The sequence below is a fragment of the Tinamus guttatus genome, unplaced genomic scaffold, assembly GCF_059628265.1.
Source record: "Tinamus guttatus ecotype Peru unplaced genomic scaffold, ASM5962826v1 Tinamus_guttatus_pri_ptg000197l, whole genome shotgun sequence".
NCBI lineage: Eukaryota > Metazoa > Chordata > Aves > Tinamiformes > Tinamidae > Tinamus > Tinamus guttatus.
In genome coordinates this window covers 5,489,203-5,512,577 of record NW_028288731.1, presented here as the reverse complement: position 1 = coordinate 5,512,577, position 23,375 = coordinate 5,489,203, and the positions used below count along the sequence as shown (strand labels likewise).

Genomic DNA, 23,375 nt, shown 5'->3' with positions numbered 1-23,375 from the left:
GGGAAAAAAGATGAGTACTCATGTCCTTAAGTTCTTCTGCCAGTGCAAGAGAGGTAAGCCAGGCCATTACAAATAGGATATATATTGCAATATATTTGTAATGACATCTGTAATTTAACATTGGCTCTGCAAGAAATACATTTTCACATATTCAGTTGCTTCCAAAGTTTATGTAGAGAGGAGTTTATTCAGCACTCGTACTCACAGGATCCAGTCCGCTAGGCCAATTTCTTGTTAAATAAAGGTCTTACAAGCAGATGATCAGTTTGGTTTTATTCAATTCAAAAGAAAGTATTTTCCACAAAAATATTGTAAAAAATATATTGCAGTATGTGTTATTTGGATATACCGACGTATCTTACTCCAGAAATGTTAGTTTTACAAAGTTGTGCTGCAGTTAATGTGTTTTAAACCATGGTTAGGATATCAAGTCACCTGCCCCCTGCCTGCCCAGGCTGCACAAAGGATGTTCCGTGGAGAAAGTGCAATGCAAATGTATTTTTAAACTCCTAAAGAGAAGTAAACAATTCTGCAAATTATGCCAGCCCCCTTACCGAAGTGGTTTGATTACATAAAATTCAATCAAAGAATTGGTGGCAACTTAAGTTGGAAAGCCACTCTTTCCTTTTTGTAAGACTAGAGAATAGTTAAAACAACACAGTGAGCAGACACATGTAATTTTAGTTCTGTAAAGAAACCTTTGTTAATAAAAGGCAGTATAGTATTGTGCCTACTAAAATACAGCAGAGCTCTCTGCTGGGAAGAGCTCTCCGTGGAGCCCTCGTTAAACTGCAGTGTTGAAGTTTCACTTTTTTCTGTTTTATTCGGGACGGGCGCATTATTCCCTATGGGTTATGAGGGGCCCGATGATGTTCCCGGCACGCGCGGGCTCCCTCCTGCTCTCGCTGCTGCCTCAGCCAGCGCTTCCCAGCCCAAAGAACGGTTCAGATTCAGGCTCGCCGCTCGCCAGGGCTTGGAAAATCCTGCCTTGTACCCATTCCTAGGACCGCGTAGGCCTTCGGAAAAGAGTGAGGCTTTTCTCCAGCATGGGAAGCAGATTTTTTTGTACACGTGTAAAATGGAAACATAAAATGGAAAGCCCTTGGGCTGAGGAAGAAATACTTTAATTGCCCTTAACAAAAAGAAACAGAAAAACAGGAGCTAAACAGGTCCTAAAAATACCAGTCCATCCATGTAGGCTGATTTCACTAACCGGTATGGGCAGCTTTTGCACATTTATCTGGGTTACAGTAAAGGAAAAAGCTTCTCTGTCCCTCCAAAAAACACCAGCTTTGGTCTGAAGACAGTGATCAGATGGAATTAAATGCTCTTACTGCAGGATTTTGCAGAAGAGCCTTTGTGCATTTGCAGCAGCCGGAGCATCTGTTAATTATAGTGCACTGTTTATCAATATTGTAGTGTTTCTCATTGCTTTGCTTAGGATTGGAAGTTGAATGCGAACATAGTCCATATGGTTCCCTGAATACTCCTTGGTTTTATAAAACACTTTGTAATACCTTCCTTCCTTTGCACTTTACAGATCGAGTCAGTAAGATCAAAGTAAGATGTATGACAGCAGTTTTCCTTGCTACACAGTGATCCTTGTTTCACTTCAGCAGAACACAGATTTTCCAAGCGTACAGCTCTCCTTTCGCTTACACCCAGGTAGGTTTTATGATGATCATGTTTGTTGTTTTTCCCCCCCGTACACAAAAATAATCCATGCTTTACCCTTCAGCATCTGCGGAGCCTCTGCAAAGTGGCGGCAGTGCTGGTCTGCTTCAGCCTCCTCACTTTTTACCACTGAATTCTGACCACACCAAGAACAGACTCAACATACAGCTGATAACAAGCAACACACTTATAGATTCTACTGTAAGCCAATTAATTTCTTAATAATATCAATTAAAAGGCATTTTATTCCGGCCTCCCTTGCAGACACAGTCACAGAGCGGCATCGTGCTCAGACCACAGCTGATTTTACTCACTGCGGGTCCGGCCTTTGCCGGCTGGGGCTCAGGGCACGTCGCTCTCGATAAAAGGGATGTCGCTGTATTTGCTTTCAGTCACTGCCCACTGCTTCATAGCCTGATCCAGGATGTCCTGGGAGAGCCGGTGCGCGTAGTCCAGCACGATGGAGCTCGACGGACCCTTCCCGTCCAGCTGTGCTGCCACCAGGGAGGATTTCTCCCCCGTGCCTCCATCGTTCGCTATCCCAATCCTCTCATCCTGGATAGCATGTGAACCTGAAAAGGCATTCTTGGATTTGATGCATCCCATGGTACATTTGAAAAAAAAAAAAAGAAACTGCTCCAAATTTTAGTTCAACAGCATGTTTTGATAACTTGGAAGCGGTGTCCTCCTGGGTGGCAGCTCAGTGCAGCTGTCCCGTGCCAGTGGGTTCCGTTATTCCAAACGGACAGAGCGTCTCCCGTGGTGCTTCTTTGCATCTGAAGTAATCTGTGAAAGGAATGTTTCACATACATTCAATGGAAGGTGCTTGCTCTGCTCCATGAGCTCGCAGGAAAGCTAAATGCACTCCCGAAGTTTACAGAAGCGACTCCAGGACCTCTGTGCCTAACATGTTCTTACCAGTAACATGTGTTTACTAGGCAGAACTTGGCTCACCGAGCGGCCCTTGAATCCAATTACCAACATGATACAAGCTAGGAAAACATCTAAGAGATTTACTCTTAGATGGCAGATGCTTCGCAGCCAGCTGATTCAAGAGTATCAGGTTCACAGCGATACTCTCTCCTTTCTGCTAAACTGCCACTGAGTAAAAGGCAGGAAAAGACAGGATTTCCTTAACTACACAAGAAGCCCTGTATTTTATTTATATATATGAAATATACATATATATGAAATATACATATATAAATGCTGTGAACGTTTGCACTGTGACCATGAACTACACGTCCTGATGGTCCTTAAGATGTTCCCACAGCAGGCTCAGAGCCTGGCAGCCCCAGAGATTCAGTGAATTCCCATTGGGATAATACCTTTTATACACTAGTATCTGGTGCATATCTTCAATATGGAAGTTACCCCTTTTTTGTGCCATTTAAAGGATGCCTGTTGAACGGTGACCTGTTTTGTTTAGGTCACTGTGCTACTCACCAGCAATGACAACAGCTTCTCCCCATGGTCCCGGGACACTGCGGAGACAGCCTCACCACCAGGGCTCTGTAAAGGGAACCAAGAAACAAATGGAGTTACACAGGCCCTTGGGAAGAGGACTCGGATAGTCCCAGCGCTGTCATTATCATGGGAATCATCAATAACGGCCAAAATGGCCATTTCTTAAAGGTTTCCAATCCGCCACAGTTCACATAACCCATGTGCATTCTTGGGCTCCTGGAAAGAGCAACAGCGTGAGTTTTGCAGGGCTGATGGAGAAGGGAAGTGTACAGTCTGCCACAGAACAGGCAGGAGGCAGAGGATGAGGAGCAGGATGCAGAACAAGGATAGAAAACTTTTGTAACTGCTCTGCACAAATGCTCCCAGGAAAATTCAGCATCAGGTCTGGTCAGATGGGCTGAGCTCAGCCAGGATGTCATCTGCAAGAGGCCTGGCCAAAGCGGGGGCCACTTGGCCACAGCAACCGTCCCTGGCTCGGGAGGAGGGAAGCGGCTGCTCCTGGGGGCAACCTGGAGCTCTTGGAGCCCGGACCCAGTAATGCTCAAGACTGGCAAGCGAGCGGGGCAAACGGGCAGGGGCGTCCAGCTGCTGCTACCGCTTCAGTCTATCGTTCAGCGAAGGGCACACTGCTTTGTTTCAATTAATTACTAGTTGATCTGCTAACCTACAACGTGGAGATGACGCCTGCATTTGCCCCAGGATGCTGCTCGCCGATTCCTGCCGCGGGGCTGACATCCCCAGGTCAGGGCAAAGCCCCAGGTGCGTGGGGGACAGGGCAGCTCCGGTCCTTTCGGCTGGGCTGCGAGCAGCAGAACCGCTGCCCTCACGTGCAGCTCAACAGCGCCTGGGGCGGCAGGTCTGGAAGGGCCTTTGCTGTCAGCACCTGCCCAAACCCCAGCGCAGCCCCGCACGAGGGAGGCTCCCCGGCCACCCCATCCTGCCAACCTGCACCGCGAGCGCGGGGCTGGGAAGGGCAGCGGAGCCGGCGGGGGAGCCGCGGAGCCGCCGGGGGAGCCGCGGAGCCCGCGGGGGAGCCGCGGAGCCGGGCGCCGCTCCGCGCAGGGACGCGGCTCCGCCGGGCGCGCGGACCTACCGCTCTCCGGGCGCGACGCCGGCACCGAGGGCGGCTCTTCCGCCGCGCGCGGCCGCCGCATCCAGGCCTCGTCCCGCCGCGGATCCCGCAGGAATCCCCGGGAGCCGCCGCCAGCAGCAGCGCCCGCCGCCGGCGCCGCCCCGGGAGCCGCCCGCAGCCTCCGGCCCCGCGGCGGCTCCGCGCGATCCCGCCCAGGAGCCGCCCCGGCCCCGCGGCGGCCCCAGCTCCGCGCGGCCCCCGGGGCGGCCCCAGCTCCGCTCGCGCTCGGGATGCGGGAGCCGCGCGCGGCCGGGGCCGGGTTTGGCTCTGCCCTTGGGCGAGGGGCAGGAGCGGAGGGCGCGGGTCGCGGGCGGCGGCTCCTGATCTGGGGACGGGGCTTTCTGGGACATCCCACCCTCCTCCTGCCCCCAAAGGCACGGGCGGGTTTTCACCCGGAATGTGGAAGCACAAGTCTAGCACTAACAATGCTAATAAATACCAGCAAGTAACATAACCAGCAAGTACACACAACACCAGCAAGTAACAATGCTAATAAAAAGAGACAATCCATTTAACAGCAATGTTGCTGTATGTTATTCCATAAATATTTAGGATATCTTCATACAAGAAAGCAGCATTTCATTTATGCATTTATTCATTCAAAAAGAACTACTGTGTGTCAACACTGCATGCATCTAAACAAGCATGCTGGAAAAGCATCACGGGGCACGTGTCTCCACCCCTGGAGCCTGCGGGAACCTCCTGGATCCTCTGCTTATTTCCAAACCCTGTTCTATTTATTTGGAAAAAGGTTCGCTTGCTCTTTCTGCGGTACCGTTGACAAAATGCAGAGCTGCAGAAGCTGCCACTGGAAGTTTGATAGTGGCAGTTTGAACCTCAGTTTGTGGTAAGCTCAGGGTACAAGAAAAGCATGCCCAAACAGCCATTAATCAACAGGCATCTTTCCATTCACAGCAGAAAATTCCAAATAATAGTGTCACGCAAAAAACAGTATTTCTATGTCAGAACTAAACCTATCCAGTTGTTGGAGAAACCGCAGAGAGCCTGTGTCCTGGGTTTGTACATAAATCACCCACTACTACCCAGTACTTAATAAACCCAATGATTCCCTTGTATCTAGTTTCTACATGATGTTATATGATTATAGTTTTAAAATTCTATAAAGTGTTAATACAGAAGAGCAAATAAAATCTGAGAGACAAATTGATCCCACACAGTCCCAGCAGGCCATCCTATCCCAGGTGGCCCTGCCAGTGACCCTACTGTTTATTTTTTTGGAAATCACTCCTATTAACTTACTCCTATTAACTTGAGAATAACTGTTCATTCTCCTTCTGGCTACCCCTTCCTCCCTTTGCCTGGAAGTCAGATGCCTGTTTTTAATGTCTGAATTAAACATTGTTCAGGCTGAATCGCCTCTTACTAGCTGGAAGAAATGAGTCGCAGACGGACCCCGCGACCCCGGCCAGCGCCCGGGATCTTGTGTCACCCAGCTCTGAAACTTGTGTCACCCAGCTCTGAAACAAGCCTGTATTGAGCGACCCGAGGGAGGCCCGGCCAGGAGCCCACAAACATTCACAGCCCAACAAATTCTCCACATCAACAGCGCCCGCAGACGGACACGCAGCATTCGGAGCTTCAGTCCTGAATCGGAGATGATGAATCGGGACAAACAGCTTGAGCCAAACAAGAACATTCCTTGTTTTTCTCTCTCTCATCTATGAACAGCACTGCATGCTACCAGTCCCCCTTATGACAAGGCTTCGTATAAGGAAAAAAACAAATCATATTTTTTGGATCCTAGTTGGCTGCAGAAGAGCCAGGACTCTGCTGCTCTATTTCGGAAAGCTTTATGATTTCTAAACCAAGCTATTATTTCATGAGGATCATGTCATTAATGTCACACTGTTGGGACATTGGATACTCACATAAAGACACCATTTAAAAAGAAAGCATTAGCACAGCTCAGAGTTATGGAAGAAGTACCTGTACCTTGAACCTTGCCTTCCGAGTTGAGACAGACCCACGGCAGCTCTGGAATAGCCTCTGCTGTCACAGATTTCTTATTTTTCCCCTCAAATTGGTGTGCCCGGTGGCTGCAGGAAGCAGCAGCTGGACAGGCCGGTCCTCATCGTCGGGAATTGCGTAGGCAGCCGGGATGTCTCGATGGCAGCCGAACATCACACCTAGGAAAGCATCGTTCCGTGCTTATCACCACCTTATTTAAGGGAAGACCACTGCAAACGGCTCGTTTTAAAGTTTCAGTTCAGCTGCAAGGTGTTTTTGCAAAATTACAAATATTGGTGTGCAGGACGAGTAAATATGAAACCACTAGAATTTATCTATAGCTGTAGAGTCTATATGTTGCATTGGTGGGAATACTGTAGAACAACATTGATTACCCCATGATAAAAAAAAAAGCCACATTGAGAAACAGCAGAGAAATGAAAATGATAAAGGTCTGAAACACTCTAATATTGAAAAATCTGGGCTATTTACAATAGAAAAGAAAGAGCATGATGAATTATCCAAAATTATGCATGGAACAGAGAAAGCAGGTAAGAAATTGTTGTTTGCCATTTGTCATAGAGCAACAGCAATAGGTCATATAATGAAAAGGAAAGAAGGAAATTCCATAGGCATAGAAAGAGATATTCTTTACATAACATATGATTTGGAGACGCTATCAAACAGTTTTTTATTGACCATGATTTTAAGAAAAGGAAAATAATTTTACAGTAGCCTTGAAGGACCTTGTTACGTGTTCAACATACAGATGATACATCCTATTCTCACACTTTTAGCAGAAATTGAATGATTATTATACGGCAAAAAGCAGGATATATTTTACAGAATGTAAATGAGACTTCCAATGGAAAGCAAAAGCAGCAAGTGGAGCAAAGCCTAGAGAGAACAAGGTGGAGCAGGGATCTTACTTTTTGGTCACATTCTGCTTTCCGTGAGCAGCTCTGTCAAGAGAAATCACACAGCAGGAGAAATTCCATAGCCAATGTTTCTATTCCTTGCCTCTCTGCTACCTTTATTATCCATTTTCTAATCCTGTGGAAGAACGAAGGGAAGAAAAGGTGCTCCTAAGGTGATTTTCAAATCCGTGCCTTTGCAAGATATCAGAGTTCCCACAAATTAGTCTAAATAAGTCACTTCAGGCTCAGTCATTCACTGATGATCATTTCCACTGTGCATTGCATTCCTAATTGACAGCATCAACCATCTATTTCAATGAATGTGTCAGAAATTCTTACAGTTTGGTCAACATTTTATTTTATTTAATCGATCATAACCTTGGCTTTGCATGTAGGGAAGTGTTTTATTGTCCCCTGTTAAAACTGAAGGAACAGCCTTTCCTCAACTGCTTGCTTCAAGTTCCTCAGATTTATATATTCAGACTACCCTGGTGCTCAATTCATTTGACTTAAAACAACTTTGTGCAGTTATCACAAAGTTGGCAACACTCAGAATTAGACTGGACATCCTACTAATATATTTTCTATTTGCCCTTCCAGATCTATTAGCTAAAAATTATTCTTTTGTCTTCATTTATTGATAGGATAATCATTATTTCAAATAACATCAGGCCTCTCGGGCCTTCAAAACTGAATGCCAAATGTTACACAATATTCATGGTGTATTTGGAAATATTCATTTCCAAAGTGAAGAACGTGAAATGTTTATGCTTGTAATTTTTATCAAGCATCAGCTTGGAGACCCGGAGGAATTGTAAGTATCTTCTGAGAAATGAGAGCATTCCCAGGAGGAAAAGGGTACTGAAGCTAAAGCTTTATCCAGCAGCTGATGCTTTTAGGTAATGCTTCATAATGGAGCTCATAAATAAGAAACATCTTTCCTACAGCAACAGAAAGCTAAAGACCAATAGAGAAAGGTCTTGGGAAGGAAAGAGAGGGTTGGAGCTGCATTTCTCCAAAGCTACACCACTGCTAGATTAAAAAGGTATCTGTAATTTCTTACCTTCCTCTCCTCCAAGCGAGGATCACAGTCCTGGCTTCCCTGAAGTTCTTGTTCTAGGGCAATATCTGAAATTTCCACCTTCCACGCACCAAAGGAAGAGCAGAATCCCTCCTGCTGCTCCCTGTCGCGAGCGGATGCAATTCCAGGGCAACCCAGCAGGCGACAGGCTGCGCCCACCAAACCGCAGCCGGAACATCCTCCTGCACGCGCTGCCTTGGGGGACACGAAACTGCATTCCTGTTAGTGACCCCAGCACAAACTGCTGGGGCTCCTCAGGCAAGGAGCGGGTCAGGAAGGCGGCCGCTGCACAGAGCCAAAGGCAGCACCAGCCCCACATCATCTCCTGGAGGCCGAAATCCTGCAGCACCTCTTGGGCCTGATGCACCTCCAGGAGATGCCCCAAGCCTGGGCTCAGGGCAGCACCCACCTTTCTCAGTTTTATCTCTTCCATACATTTTCCCCGTGCGTCAGGTCTTGTCAGGCACGAAGCCCCCTCTGCAATGCCTGAAAAGCAAAACTGACAAAGCCAAGGGGAACATCGGCTGCCAGTAGCTGATGAAGGAAATGTTTAGAAGACGGTATCTGACTGGCTTTTGTATGAAAAACAAAAAAGATAGCAGAGGAAAAAATGTTTTAGGGTTATTTTGGGCTTTGTGATAATGCAAAAAGCCCTACATATTAGTCGCAGATTTCATACTTTATGGCAACTAGTTCAATAAAAAACAAGGTTATTCTTGCCTTATGATGATTGTAGCTTTGATTGAAATGACATAGACGTGATGACATTTTCTTAGGCTTTTTGTTACTGCGGCATTCCGCTATATGTTTCCTGGGCATAATCCTCTATCTGCCCTTAAGCTTCAAAGAAATGCGTTTTGTCTTACAATTCAGACAGCACCTCATGAGTTAAGAGAGCCGAGCTGAGAGCTGCACCCACAAAATGCCCCAGCTCCATCCCATTTAATCACACGCCTGATTCCTATCCAAACAAAACTGGCCTGACCAAAATTACTTCACCAACATCACTGCCAGCATATTGCAAGACGGTGAGGAACCCAAGCCAAGAGATTTTAAATGGAATTTTTCTAACCATTTCCATATTCTATCCCAGCATGGAAATTAAGACTTTCTGCTGACAGCAGTAAGAGTGAAGATGACTAAGGGGACATCTTACTCAGAGGTTCAGAAGGCTCCTCGTAATACTGGTTTCCAAATTCGTGGAAGCAGCTGCCTTGTTCTGAAGGGAAGGCTGAAAACGGCCATAAGCAGCACTCGCCATTTCGCAGGGGTTCTCCACACAGATGACTTTGTGCTCGGAAACACTCTGGTTCCCTCTCCCTTTGGCTCAGCCCCACAGCCCGCGGGACTCCCATGGCGCTTCCCGCTCTTTCGCATGGATCCCCGGGCAGGCGGGAGCCGGGGCGCTGCGTCCGTCCCGCGCGCGGAGTCGCTAACGAGTGACGAGCCCGCGCTCCCCGGCTCATTACGGGCTGCCAAACGACGGGGCAATGCTTGGGCTGCGCCTGCCTGCTCCTCGGGAAGGGCACCAGCAACCTCCTCTAAACTTCACCGCCTCTTCACAAACTTAGCCTAACTTAGCACCTCCAAAACCTACTCTGTCCATCAGATCAGTACAAAAGGAGGAAAAGGAAGGCAAAGCTGAGGGATAGGTGGAGGGATGTTACGTTTCTGCCCTGGAAGAAACCTGTTCTTACACTGCTTGGTTTTGGGGGTCTGACTCATGATCAGCTGGGGCTGGCAACACGCCGGTATTGGCAGGCACAGTGGGTAGGATGACACAAATCCCAGAGATAATATTAAAATGTCAAAGAGTTCAGTAAGATGTGAAATTCATTTTTAACTCTTCTTTTGTGTCGTTGGTGGCAGTGTATTCTTTATTATTATTACTACTTTTGTAAGGGGCTTTTTTTTTTTAATAATTCATATCTGGTAATTCGTTACCTGCTTTTATGTCTGCAGCTACCACTTTTGAAAAAGACTACAAACAGCATAAGTCAAAAAGAAAGATAACTCCCACACTGTATGGTTAGAAAAAGCAGATCTTTGAATAAGTCCTGAAGAATCAACAATTTAAGGTTTTTATTATTATTATTTTCAAATTCTTGCAGCCTCATACAAAAGAAGCAAATGGCAATGATGAAAGATGAAGTTACGCTGCTAGCAAGAGGTTATTCAGAGTACAACATCTAATATTGATACAGAATGTATTTTATGAGGGAAATACTAGAAATATCATTTTTGGTTTTGCACCTACTGGGGATTTTATCATCTTTGATAGTATCTAGGTGACCATCCTAGTTGCTGGCTCCCACTTCTAAGTAACATGCAGCTACATGGCTCTTGTATAGAAATAAGAGAAAATAAAAATATAGTAATAATAATAATAATAAAGACCACTGGAATCTGAAACAGGGTTAGTGCCTTTCAAAGAGATTCTCAATGTGAATCATCATTTTCACCTTCCATCATGAGTCAGAACTTAAAATGCACTGGCCTTGCTAGATTAAGGGAGCACTGATAGCCCACTTATAAATAATATCTGCAATAGAGACGTCAGAAAGTGTCTACTGAGAAACTCCAATTTTTCCTGAGCTTCCAAACCCAAATCCTTGGTAACGCTGCATCAGATGTCAACTATCTTGCTGTATGCCCTGATAAAATATAGACTGTAAAACCCTGTCTATCTTTTTTATTAGGGCTTGCTTGCAGATATTGAAACACCATCTATACCGTGCCATGCTTTAAAGCAGAAAGCATATTAAAATTGTACTTTTAAAATATAAGCAGAATATAGGGAATTTACACATACCTCAGTAGAAAAAAAACCAGCACAGGAAGACATCACTAAACTGGCATAACAGAAAGATATTTTAACTGAGATAAAAGATGTCAGGGGAAAAAGATGATACATTCACAGTACGCATTTAACCACTTTAATTCTTCCAGTACTTTTGTTGATAACGTGCAAAGCAAACTGGACTATTTCTGTGTAATATTAGAATCAGTAGCTGATGATACTCCTTAAAAAACAAAACAAAAACGAAACACTTTCTACTAAAGTTCTGCCTCTATTTGATTTACTGCTGAGGATTCTGCTGTAGTAATGAATGGCATTAAGGGGAGACAAATTCATTTTACATAATTAACAGTAGTCATTGTTTAGTAAAGGATGTGTACTGTGGATTTTTATATATGCTAAAGAAAAAAAACCCATGAATTTACTAATAAGCACATATGTACAAAACATAGTAGCAGTTTAGACTTTTCTCCTTATTAAGGTTTTCTATAAGCTAAAAAGTGCTCAGAAATAAAAATGTATTTTAGGTGTATAGCAGAATAAATTAGTGGTTTGCCATGAAGTATTTATAAAGTAGTTTTCCTGTCTGCTAATAATAATTGGAAAAAAAAAAAAAAAAAAGGAAAAAGAAACTACAAGCTGCTAGTTAAAAATACTGGCAGAAGTCCTAAGCAACTTTAGCAAGGGCTCTGCCTTGATTAATAGCAAAAGCACCCAGTCAGTGTATTTTAAAAAAGGCTAGCGCTGTCTTTCAGCCCATAATAGTGGCAATATATCCTTTCAGTATGTGCAGGCATATCCTCTGTGAAGCACCCAGATAAATCAGCTCCCCCTTGGCTGTAACTAAACGCTGTCTAGTGGCTGGTGATGGACAGGGCTTTAACCTCTGACAGCGAGATTCATTGTTGGTACAAGCAACCAATCATCAGTTTTGACGACACGAGCCTAATCAAAGTTGGGAGTATAAAAAGCCCCCTTGGAAATATATAAGGTGCACCAGTGTGGCAAGCTGTCTCTCAGATTGCATTTGCTCGCACGGATCTGTGTAGTACTGAACAGAAAAAAAGGGGAAAGGGGGAGGGGAAAAAAAAAAAAAGAGGGAGAAAAAAAAAAGGAAAAGAGCTGCACTGAATGCGAGATCATGCAAAAGCTAGCAGCCTCTGTTTATATCTACCTGTTCATGCTGTTTTCTGTTGATCCGGTGGCTCTGGATGATAGCAGTCAGCCAGCAGAGAATGCTGAGAAAGATGGACTGTGCAATGCTTGTGTGTGGAGACAGAATACAAAATCCTCCAGAATAGAAGCCATAAAAATCCAAATCCTCAGCAAACTGCGCCTGGAACAAGCTCCTAACATTAGCAGGGATGTTATTAAGCAACTTTTACCCAAAGCGCCTCCGCTGCAGGAGCTCATTGATCAGTATGACGTCCAGAGGGATGACAGTAGCGATGGCTCTTTGGAAGACGATGACTATCATGCCACCACTGAAACTATTATCACAATGCCTACGGAGTGTAAGTAGCCCTGCGTTTCCCAGCACGCTGCTCCAAGCGCTGTCTCTGTGCTGTACGAGCAACCCAGCTCCTTCTCAGTGTCTCCCAACAGGCTGCAGCGTGCTAGAGGGAGGGAGAAGAGCATGTTTTTAAAGAGTCAGAGGCAGGTTCGGATGACCGCGGCGCAATCCGCTCTTTTGCCGGTCGGTTTTTTGCTCGTTACGCTGCGTGTGCTCGTAGCTCGCAGACTTGCTCAAGCGCCTTCGCGAGCAAAGCGCGACTTGCAGCTCAGTTAACTTGGTTGTTTGCAGGATTCGAGGCGCTGCTTATCACCGCGATAAAGCACCGCTCGAGATAACAGGATAACCATTTTTTCCTCCGAGTAAGGTTTCACTCACCAATATTTTTTTTAAGAGTAACAGAAGTGAGCAGAAATACAAGGTAGAGCTACTGAACTGCAAGCATTAGTTTTGCATTACCGAACTGCAAACGTTAGCTACTGCAAGTGCAACTATAGAGTTAAATTCCTGCTTCGTTGCTGATCCCATAAACTAGCACCACCCACCCCCAAGTTCAAACTATATATTTAAAGCAAATATGCGTGCAACAGATTTAAATGTTAAACTGCCTGTGTTATAGCAGTCCAGTAATTGTGTCAAGGAAGAATGAAGGCATTTACTGAATGAGCAGATTCTAAGTTATCTTCTGAGTGCTAAACATCTGCTCTGACTCCTATCAAGTATCTTTTGCACAGCTAGTACTATAGTATCTTATGTTCTTCATCAGCTAAAGTATTTGGCTATGGCAGCTGTTTTTTTTTTTTTTCTCCTCAAATAACACATGAATATGATGTCAAAAAGGAAAAAGATAACAGGACATATAAGGCATAAATTTGTTACTCCTAACATATCGTTACAATACCCATACTAGAATAAAACCAGCTGCTGTATCTAGCTAAAGATGTACACATCAATTAAAAATTAACTTTATATGGAAAGCTTTTAACTGTAGTTAGTAGGATGGGTACTTAATAGCACTGTATTATTGCAGTCCTACAACAGTGCTGTAATTGAGGTCTAGCAGCACTTTTATATCAGTCTATTATGTCCAAGCTTTTGTAAGTATTTATTTTATTCAACCATGATATAATTACAGTAACTGAAAAAAGGGTTATTATGCTGGATTGGTCTCTTAACTTGCAGTTCATTCCACAAAAAGCCTTTAACCTATCTTAAATGCTCTAAGAAACAGTTATCTTTAAAGGGGAGGTTTATGAATGTCAAACTTCTGCACTACTTTAAGATGAATATTACTCCTTTAATACTAGCATGGAAAAGTATTTTCATGAGTAGGTAAGACAGCTGTATCACAGGCTACAGGAAACAAGAATGTTGCATTGCACGTAACTTCCCTCTGATATTGGTCAAATGAGAAGAAAAGATGATCCTTAGAGTGACACTAATTATACTAGAGTAGCACTAATTATACTTTTCTTTCCAGTGTTCATTCATGCAGAGTGCTTGCCCATAGATGCCTCTGTTCATATGACATTGAGCACACTAATATTATCTCCTAAATTAGAAATACATGGAAGATGGACTAAATGTTGAGTCAGCTGATGTCAAGGTGCCTTTCTGCAAGTTTTGGAGAGGTTTTCAGGAGGTAAATACCAGATACGGGCTGGTAGTAGTCATTGTGTGTAGTGGCAGAGGCTGTGCTCTGTCTCCAGGTACTTTTTGTGTAGAAAAGAGATTTTTTTGCAGCTTCCTCACTCGGTCTGCAGGCCTGACCAGCTGATAGAGCTAACCAGAGCCCTGGCAATACTGAGGACCGCGTCCTCCGCAGCTTCCTTCTTTCTGAAATGTCAGTCTGTGCACGCTTCCAAATGGACAGAGTTTAATGGAGTTAAATGGCTAGATCTATTTAGAAAGTGTTTAACCAAATCTCATTTTAGTCTGTTTACAAAAAGACCGTAGACTCCTTACCATATTAGGTTATATTTCAGTTGACAGCATAATGAGTTTGTTGACATCCATTACATTTTTCTGCAGAGTGTAAAACTCAGAAAATTAATTATGCTGTGTCCACTCTGGTACTGATAATTCTGTTTATACCATTTTGTAAGATGTCCTACATAGTCTGTAAAAAAAAAAAGAAAAAAAGGGTTTATATTTGCATATTTCTTTCTGTTCCCTGTTCAGTAATTTGTTCTTTCCATTCATTTATAGCTGATTTTCTTGTACAAATGGAGGGAAAACCAAAATGTTGCTTCTTTAAGTTTAGCTCTAAGATACAATATAACAAAGTAGTAAAGGCCCAATTGTGGATATACTTGAGGCAAGTCCAAAAACCTACAACAGTGTTTGTGCAGATCCTGAGACTTATTAAACCCATGAAAGACGGTACAAGATATACTGGAATTCGATCTTTGAAACTTGACATGAACCCAGGCACTGGTATTTGGCAGAGTATCGATGTGAAGACAGTGCTGCAAAATTGGCTCAAACAGCCTGAATCCAATCTGGGCATTGAAATAAAAGCTTTCGATGAGAATGGACAAGATCTTGCCGTAACTTTCCCAGGACCAGGTGAAGATGGATTGGTAAGTTTATTTAGAAAAATCCCATTTCAATCTCTTGCATTTTATTGGAAAGCATTTAAGTTGTGTTTTAAGGAGAAAATGGAAGTGTTGTTGAGGGAGTGGGAGATTAAAGTTTTTTAACATTAGTCTGTTCAATTCTTTGCTCTCTAAGCATGTCAAAATTGCACAACATTCTTACTTCCCCAGGTCCATATATGAAAAATTGAGACAGCTGCATTATTTCAGAGAGATGTTGAAAGACATTAACTAGAAAATACCTTGGTAGTTACTGATGGATGGTATTGCTGAAGCAACATTGATTTCAAATTCTAGAGCTTAAAAAAAAAATTCAAATACTGCTTAATAAGAAGTTACTTGGTATGAAATTTAAAAGTACAGTCATTAGGTCCTTTTACTTGTTGCCTCAACCTGAGTTGCCTCAAATATTGTAGGCAAAGCTTCACATGACAAAGCATGACAAGAGAGAGTTTCTCCTTAAATCCACATGCATATATGTTCTATTAACAAAAATGAGAATTATCTATGGGAGAACAAATCTTTCTCAGAATCTGCCTTAAATTATAGATAGAATGTATTGTTCTATCTACTAGAAGTGCTTGAATAGAGAAAGTCTGCTAGGTGCAATCAGTGGTATGTACACTGAGAAGGATCTTGGCTTTAGAGCATTAAATAGCTATCAGGTTTTATTTTGTAAGTATAAATGAACAAATTAAATCTGAAGTGTACCAATTAAACTCATTTATTTCCCCAAACCATGAGTCATCCGCAACCTGTAAAAAATTCTGAGCCTACATTATTGAAACAACTGCAACCTGGAAATTCCTGCTCTTCAGCAAAACACCTTGCAGCAGATAAGGCTGTTCAGGCATCTGTGCAATGCTGAGTTTCTTAGCAGTACAACACACTCAAAAGAACTTAATGAAATTAAGCACTGTGATATCTTAATTTTAGGTCTATGATAGAAACGAATCTCCTACAGTTGCAACAGGTCAGCTAAGACTTACAATAAGGGATGTCTTTACTACCTCCACCTGTCTGAGTATTTGTACCGTGTTTTCACACGTGTCGACAACCCACGGTCTCCCTATCACCTGTAAGAACAACCCAGCTGGACAGAGGTGCAGGGGCATCGCTGGCCTTCCCTCAAGCATCAGGGCATCTTTGGTAGTGCCACAGCAGCTGTGGCCCTGACGCAGGCCCAGCAGCATGGACGGGAGGTTAGCTGGGCTATTAGCTGGGCTGCTCATCCCTGAGGAGCAGCGGCGTGCAGGTCCGGGTCAGAGACAGGCAGCCTGGTCAGGTCAGCCTCGTGCCAAGCTGACACACCACCCCGACATCAATCTGGAGAGGAGGAAACGTCAACAGGGTTTTCAAGCTCGTGACCATCAAGGTTGCGAGTCCTTTCTATTCTCAGTTGGTGACTGTGCAGACGCACCTTCAGTACTGAGCATCTGTCCCCAGGACTTGCCAAGAGCATGTTCTTGGCCACCACGCTCTGTAAGCAGCCAAAATATTAGAGGCTCATGCAAATTCTGTGCGGTGATTCAGTTCTTTATAGCAGAGGTGAGAACTGTGAAGCCAGAGAAGCCTCTACTAACAGCAAAACATCATTTATTACCCATTTCAATCATTTAGAGCAGTTAGCAATTACGGACCAATTTCTCTTCTCCTTTGGCTGGAAAAGACGCCTCCCTCAAACCTGCACTGAACTCTTTTCGTAAATTAATTGTAATAAAAAAAAGACAACAAAAAATCTAGCATCCTCGACATCACTGACACTGTCCTTTAGCAGTTAGCAGAAGCAATGTTGGCTAACTTTGGCAATTACAGGAAGAAATTACATCTCCTTATAGAGGAGCAGCAGGTAGATTCCAGTCCTCAGCGTGAGGAATAATCCTTCAGAAGAGGTCTAAAGTAGCAGAAAATTCGAAGAAAAAATTGTCTGAGGGGTAGAACTTTGGAAATATTTACAACCATCATTTCAGAATATGGATTTGTTACAATCTGTATGTGAGCTATTATCTATTTGCATGTTTTTTACTGAACTGACTCATAACGACTTCAGTAATATTTCCCGTTCCATTTCCTCTCCTCACAGAACCCATTTTTAGAAGTCAGAGTTACCGACACACCGAAAAGATCCCGCAGAGATTTCGGCCTCGACTGCGACGAGCACTCCACAGAATCCCGATGTTGTCGCTACCCGCTCACGGTGGATTTCGAAGCGTTTGGATGGGACTGGATCATAGCACCTAAAAGATACAAAGCCAATTACTGCTCTGGAGAATGTGAATTTGTATTTTTACAAAAATATCCACACACTCACCTGGTGCACCAAGCAAACCCCAGAGGTTCAGCAGGTCCCTGCTGCACACCTACCAAGATGTCCCCGATAAATATGCTGTATTTCAATGGAAAAGAACAAATCATATACGGAAAGATACCGGCTATGGTAGTGGATCGCTGCGGGTGCTCATGAGATCTTCGTAGCTCCAATACTTCATAAATCATGGAAGCTACCAAAAAAAAATGTTATAGCCCCTCATCAGTCTTTGAAACTGTGAAATCGTGTTATGACGTCCAATTGCTGACATCCCACCCGCTGTACGACACAGAAGAGATTTAGGACAACGCAGTGTGAACTTAAAGACAATACAGGTACCTAATGGTTGGCTTTTAGCCATTGAAAAAGAAAAGCTACAATCAAAATCACCGGATTTGACAAATGCATTTCTTACATGGTGAGGGAATCAATATTCAGTCATTCAGACACAAATTTGTATGCAGGTTTCAACACACGCTGGTATGCAGAAAGCAAGCTCCTTGCCACCTGAAAGAGGGAGGAGTGGGCTTTTTAACTATTTCTCCATAGCTTCATTTAATATTGCATTTACAAGAAAATGAACACTGGTAACACATACACCACTACACAATCCCACCAGAATTGTCCTTCAACACTTGAATATATAGTGCAGAATTGTGAAGTGTATAAAATGAAATTCCACATAAACAGAGAAATCCCGAAATCAGGGATGGTATAGCGTATTCTGTGTGTTTCCATTCCTTTTTTTTTCCATTAGTATGTTAGTAATCAATGGCAATGGTGCTATGTAAGCAGGCTGAGTAAATATAAAGATAGTTATCTAATTGAAAGAATTTAGAATAATAATGAATTTGCCCTCTCCTCAGGTACAATACTATTCAACATTCACAAAGTAGGTATTTTTTCAATTAAAGTGAACAGTTTTCTAGATGTAGTGAAACAAAAGGCAGACAAGAAGTCTAACATCAAAATTCTAATCCTACATTACAATCTGCCTTTGCAACATTACCGTTTGCACTATGATAAACCAATGCAAATAGTTGGTTGCTACAGGTATCGTTACAAAGAAAAACTTTGATATAGCTGACTTGTGTAATATGTATGCCTCAATATTTTGTAAATAAATGTTTATTTTTTAAACACTGTTGGGATATGTTCAAGAAAGGACTGAAGTTAATCTGTACTTTTGTTTAATAAATAGCCTTCTCTTCATAATACGACTTCCTGGATTTTAACACAAGTAATATGTAGGTAAAATAATGAACAATGCAATTAAGTAAATCAGATGTTGAGAGTTATAGTACATTTTATATGTTTTTTACATTGGTATGAGCCATCTGTGGATAAACGATGGGTGTTGACATGTTTATATGGTTCTTTGGGACACTGTTTTTATGGTCATTTTGATCCACAACTGATTTTCCATACTTTGAATATTATATCCATAAATAATGATACCATAAAAGATTGCTATTAAATGCATTTTCTTATATTTAAAAATTTGCAGCCAAGTATTGTCTTTGAGTAAACATAGTAAGCTCATTTCCACATAAATTCTGTATATTTTCTTTATAATGAGAAACTGATAATCAAAATTAAACAACTTTTTGTTATAAAGTCCTTTTCACTTTGCATGTAAAATCTAACTGATAAAATAGGCATTTGTTAAGGCAACACAACCACTCTTAAAGCATCCTAGTGTAATGTTCAAACACCCAGCGGTCGCTTTCAAATTTTCCTTTGTGCAAAAAGATTTAAACATGTTTGATTTTCTTTTCCCTTTCCCTTCTATATTTTTTTCTGTCAGGTTGGGAAACATTTTGTATTGAGTCTTCTACTTTTTTTACTTTTATGTAAGGACATGGGCTATTGCTTGAGTACCAACATTCAGAACTTAAAAAAAAAACAAACTTTTTAAAAGAGTTTATAGATTTTTTTTGAAGTAGTTTGGGTTCTGTGAAAGCTCTACCCAAGTATCCAGCTTCTTCCAGTATAGTTCAACATAGCAGATCTCTGGGGCACTTAAGTATATATTCAATGTAATTTCCCATCAAGCACAATTAGAGTAAACAAAATGTGTTTCAGAAACACTTAGGATATTAAAATACAGCATGTAATAGAAACATCAAGAAATGAAAGCTGCTGCTTCTCTGAAAAGCAAGACCACAGAATTAAGGGAGAAATCCTAGGTTCGTTTAAGTCAATGGCAAAACTTCCACGGACTTTAAGGGATGCCAACATTTTACCCTTTGACTTTGAACTTGTGACATTCAGGCATCAGACAGTTCAAATGAGCAGCACTACTATTGGCTGTGTGTGTGCACAACCTGGGCCTTAAAGTAGAGCAAAATCCCCTGGAACTGAGGGGGAAATTCATCTGAAATCTGCTCTGCACTCTGAGCAGTTGGACCTTCACTTATGACAGAAGTGAAGCCCAGACTGGGAGGTTTTGGGTTCCTAAATGCCTCTGCTGCAACCAGGATAGCATCCCTTCTCGAGGAATCCTTTAGATATTGCCTAATCTTGGCATTCACATGTTCTTGGTGCTGACCCTACATCCCAATGGAAGGTGCACTGCGCTTCTAGTTTGCTGATTTTAGCACTGGAATGGGTCATAATCCGGGTCTTTATTGACAATCAACCTGAGGTGTAAAAGGCCTAATCATTCAGTTCTTACTCTTACCCATTGGTATTTCCAAGGCTCAGGTCCTAGGGACTTCAGTGGCATCTGCAAGTCTTCCCTGGGCATCTCAATAGCCAAATTCTGCACCGACACTGACACCACATCCTCCTGGGGCTCCCCTTTGGACCCTGAGCCAGTCTCAGTGCCTGGCCAGCATCACCTGGCCCCTTCCCTACCCCTGCTTCTATACAGGGACTCATACCATGTGTCCCCCTGCTCTTCATGCAACTCTGGCATGTTCAAAAGGAACAGCAAAAGGCCATTCACGTTCGTAACATTAAATATTTTCCCTTGATTCTGTAGATGTTAGGGTTTTGATTTTTTTTCCCCTTTTAATTTCTTTTTTAAACCAGCAAGATTATTTAATTGACTCATTCTTGGAAGCAAATGAGCTCTTCTGGCTAAATGTCTTAAGAGAGATCATCCTGAGACTAGGCTTGGAAAACTCAGGCAGTTACATATTTCTTAAAGCTGCAGCAAGACAAAGCAGGGTATTATAACACAAAGGACAAGAGAAACTTAACAACCAAACGCCAAAACACCAACCACAAATTTAATGACTAAAGTTGGGAAATAGCGAGTTACGGAAGGCACTATGTAGAAATGCTACGTGACAAGTTTGATTCAAAAAGCACTATATCTTCAAAATTTAGCGAAGATGTCACAGACAACCATAGTTACCCAATTTAATTAGCCCAAGCAAGCCAGGGGCTTGCACTTTAGCTTCATCTCGAATGTCACCTTGAGCAACAGCACGCCTCTTAGCATCATGGATATGTATCCACTGATTTAATAAGAAGCCACATGGCAAGGAGCCACTCGGTAAATCAGTGAATGCTGCTGCATCTGCTTTTCTATTCAAACTCCCCTTGCAAGACGGTAACTCTCCCTTGACCTGCATGTGGTGCATCCTCTGAATCAACAGAATCCGGCATAAACAACTTCTGGAAAAGACTAAAGCCCCCTGTTCTCCTTCATTTTGCTTTTAAAAGCCCTGGTGAGATCCAAAGGAAGAGGTTAGGGCTGTAAGCCAACTTCTGACTTACAACAGGGATGAAGTGCAGTTCTGTTCACTCTTAGCTATTTCTAACTAATCTGAAGGCAAGTGGCAGTGCCAGCATCTTTGGCGACAACACCTTGGAAAAGAAAGCAATAGAGAAGTGTGATTGTACAGTTGATTCAGCACTAAATTGCTGCAATTCATATATACACACGCATTGCTAAATTATCCAGAACCATTCCCCTTGATGGCTGCACAGGCTGAACTTGGAGCATGAAGAAATAAAAAAAACGAGTATTCTACTATGCATGTGTTGGCACTGCAGAAATACAGATGACAACAACTCATGAACCCCTCTTCAGGTCCAGTGATGAGATCTGCAGAGACCTTTTCCTACAGTTCGGATATGGTTCTGAGAAGTTCACCAGTTCTGAGTGTTGAAGCTCTTTTGATGCCACAGGAAAAACTCATCCTTTTGCTTAGAAGTGGCAAAGCTTGGTAGCAAAAACACCCTATGACCCAAATAAAACTCTACCAGTAATGTGACCTTTTAGATATATATAAAGAAAAATAGGGGACTAATGTCCTTAAAGCATCATGAAGCCATCACATGATGGGTAGCTTTCACAAAGCAGGAATTATTCTATGAACACATGAACCTTAATGATTTTCCCAGTGCAGAAGCACTGATTGAAAAATCCTCTTTCTTAGCCTTTTATTCTCATTAAAATCTGCTGTAGTGAACCATGTACTTGTATTCTTTGTTATCTTCCTAAGACTGCTATTTTGATTAAATAAAAAATACATTCTTTGATAAAACACATTCTCCCCATTCTCAGCACTGTCAAACCAGGTAATTTCTTGGCAACTCTTTTCATACATGTCCTTTCTTTCTTTCTTTCTTTATTATGTTACAAGCAATAATGAGTTATTTCTTATTGGGCCTTATTTCCATTTTACAAGTTATAGGCAGCAAACTACTCATCTAGCAGCAGGCCCTGCACAAAACTGTCCTATCTTTCTGCCTTTTCTAACCTTACTGCTATCTTACTGCTATTTATATATTTGTTATAGGACTATCGGCCTTTGCAAAATGCCTCAGAAGTCTATAGCTCTCCACGATTACTCTTCTTTAAATCTCCCACCACGCAAGAATCCCTAGATTCATGTTGAACTGTTGCTACCATACAATCATATGTGGCAGTCTTTTCCTTTTACACAATCGAGTTCAGAACAAGTCATGTCTATGGAAGGTGCAACAAAACCCTCAGTAGCTGTGGTTTGAACTGGATATGAGTAAACTTCAGATCTTTAACTGGAAGGAAACCAGAAATTGGTTCCACAAATTTCTTTTGAGCTTACTCAGAACAAAATTTGATTATTCGGTTTTGGCCATGAAGTCTTTGCAAGATTTTCGAGATCCGCTCCCACGGACCCTAATTCTGATTCAGAAGCCAGTTGTTTCTTGGCAGTTTTGCTGTGCATCACAAGCGGAGACTTACCAACACCTTCACCAGTAATTTACAGCAAACACCATAAACCCACAGCTTTCTTCTACCACAATTTAAGTTATCCATATTAGATTCTGCCCATGCCCTTTACACTTAGGAAAAGGATAGAAATCTGTGTCAGTTGAGATGGATGCAGGCTTTCTGAGAAAGAGGAAGCTGAGAAAGTGATGAGGCCAGTCTTGAATGCATTAATATGCATTTAGCTTGCATAAAGTCATCAAACTTTGGAAAAAGTAAGATGCTAGTGAAGGGCTTAAGGACCTGTAGAACAGGGAAGCCAGCAGGGGAGACATGGTGATGAATACCTCATCAAAGAGGTGTGGAAGCTTTTTTAAAGATCTAGAAGCTTTATAACAGCTTAATATGGGGCCTTGATCCACCCCAATATCTGCTGGAAGGGCGACCCAGTGGGACACACAGCCTGAGAGATTTCTACAGGACCTTGGACACAGGAGCTGCGGAAGTTCTGCTGCTCACAAGTAGGGAGAAGCTGGTTAGGAATGTGATAACTGAGGACAACATTGTACATATAAGCCTTACCGAGATACGCAGGAATAGGATTCAGCCTGGGTTTATTTCACCTGAAGGAGAGAAAGCTAAAGGGGGATCCGATTACTACCCTCAAGATGCTGCCAAGAGGATGTTAGAAGGAAGATGTAGCCAGGATCTTCAGCGGTGAACTGCAAAAGGACAAGAGGCAACAGTCACATATTGCTGCAACACC

The 23,375-nt window shown here is 42.7% G+C and overlaps 2 protein-coding genes across 2 annotated transcripts; one reads left to right on the top strand and one right to left on the bottom strand.

Annotated features, from left to right (window-relative positions):
• Positions 1-2,003: 2,003 nt before the first annotated feature.
• AKAP19 (A-kinase anchoring protein 19) lies at positions 2,004-2,296 on the bottom strand. The gene has a single exon (XM_010212233.2). The coding sequence runs from the start codon at positions 2,278-2,280 to the stop codon at positions 2,017-2,019; it is 264 nt and encodes an 87-aa protein (XP_010210535.1). The 5' UTR covers positions 2,281-2,296; the 3' UTR covers positions 2,004-2,016.
• A 9,877-nt stretch (positions 2,297-12,173) lies between these two features.
• On the top strand, positions 12,174-17,996 carry MSTN (myostatin). Its single transcript, XM_010212234.2, has 3 exons — positions 12,174-12,553; positions 14,761-15,134; positions 17,233-17,996. The coding sequence occupies exons 1-3, from the start codon at positions 12,181-12,183 to the stop codon at positions 17,611-17,613; spliced, it is 1,128 nt and encodes a 375-aa protein (XP_010210536.2). The 5' UTR covers positions 12,174-12,180; the 3' UTR covers positions 17,614-17,996.
• Positions 17,997-23,375: the final 5,379 nt, after the last annotated feature.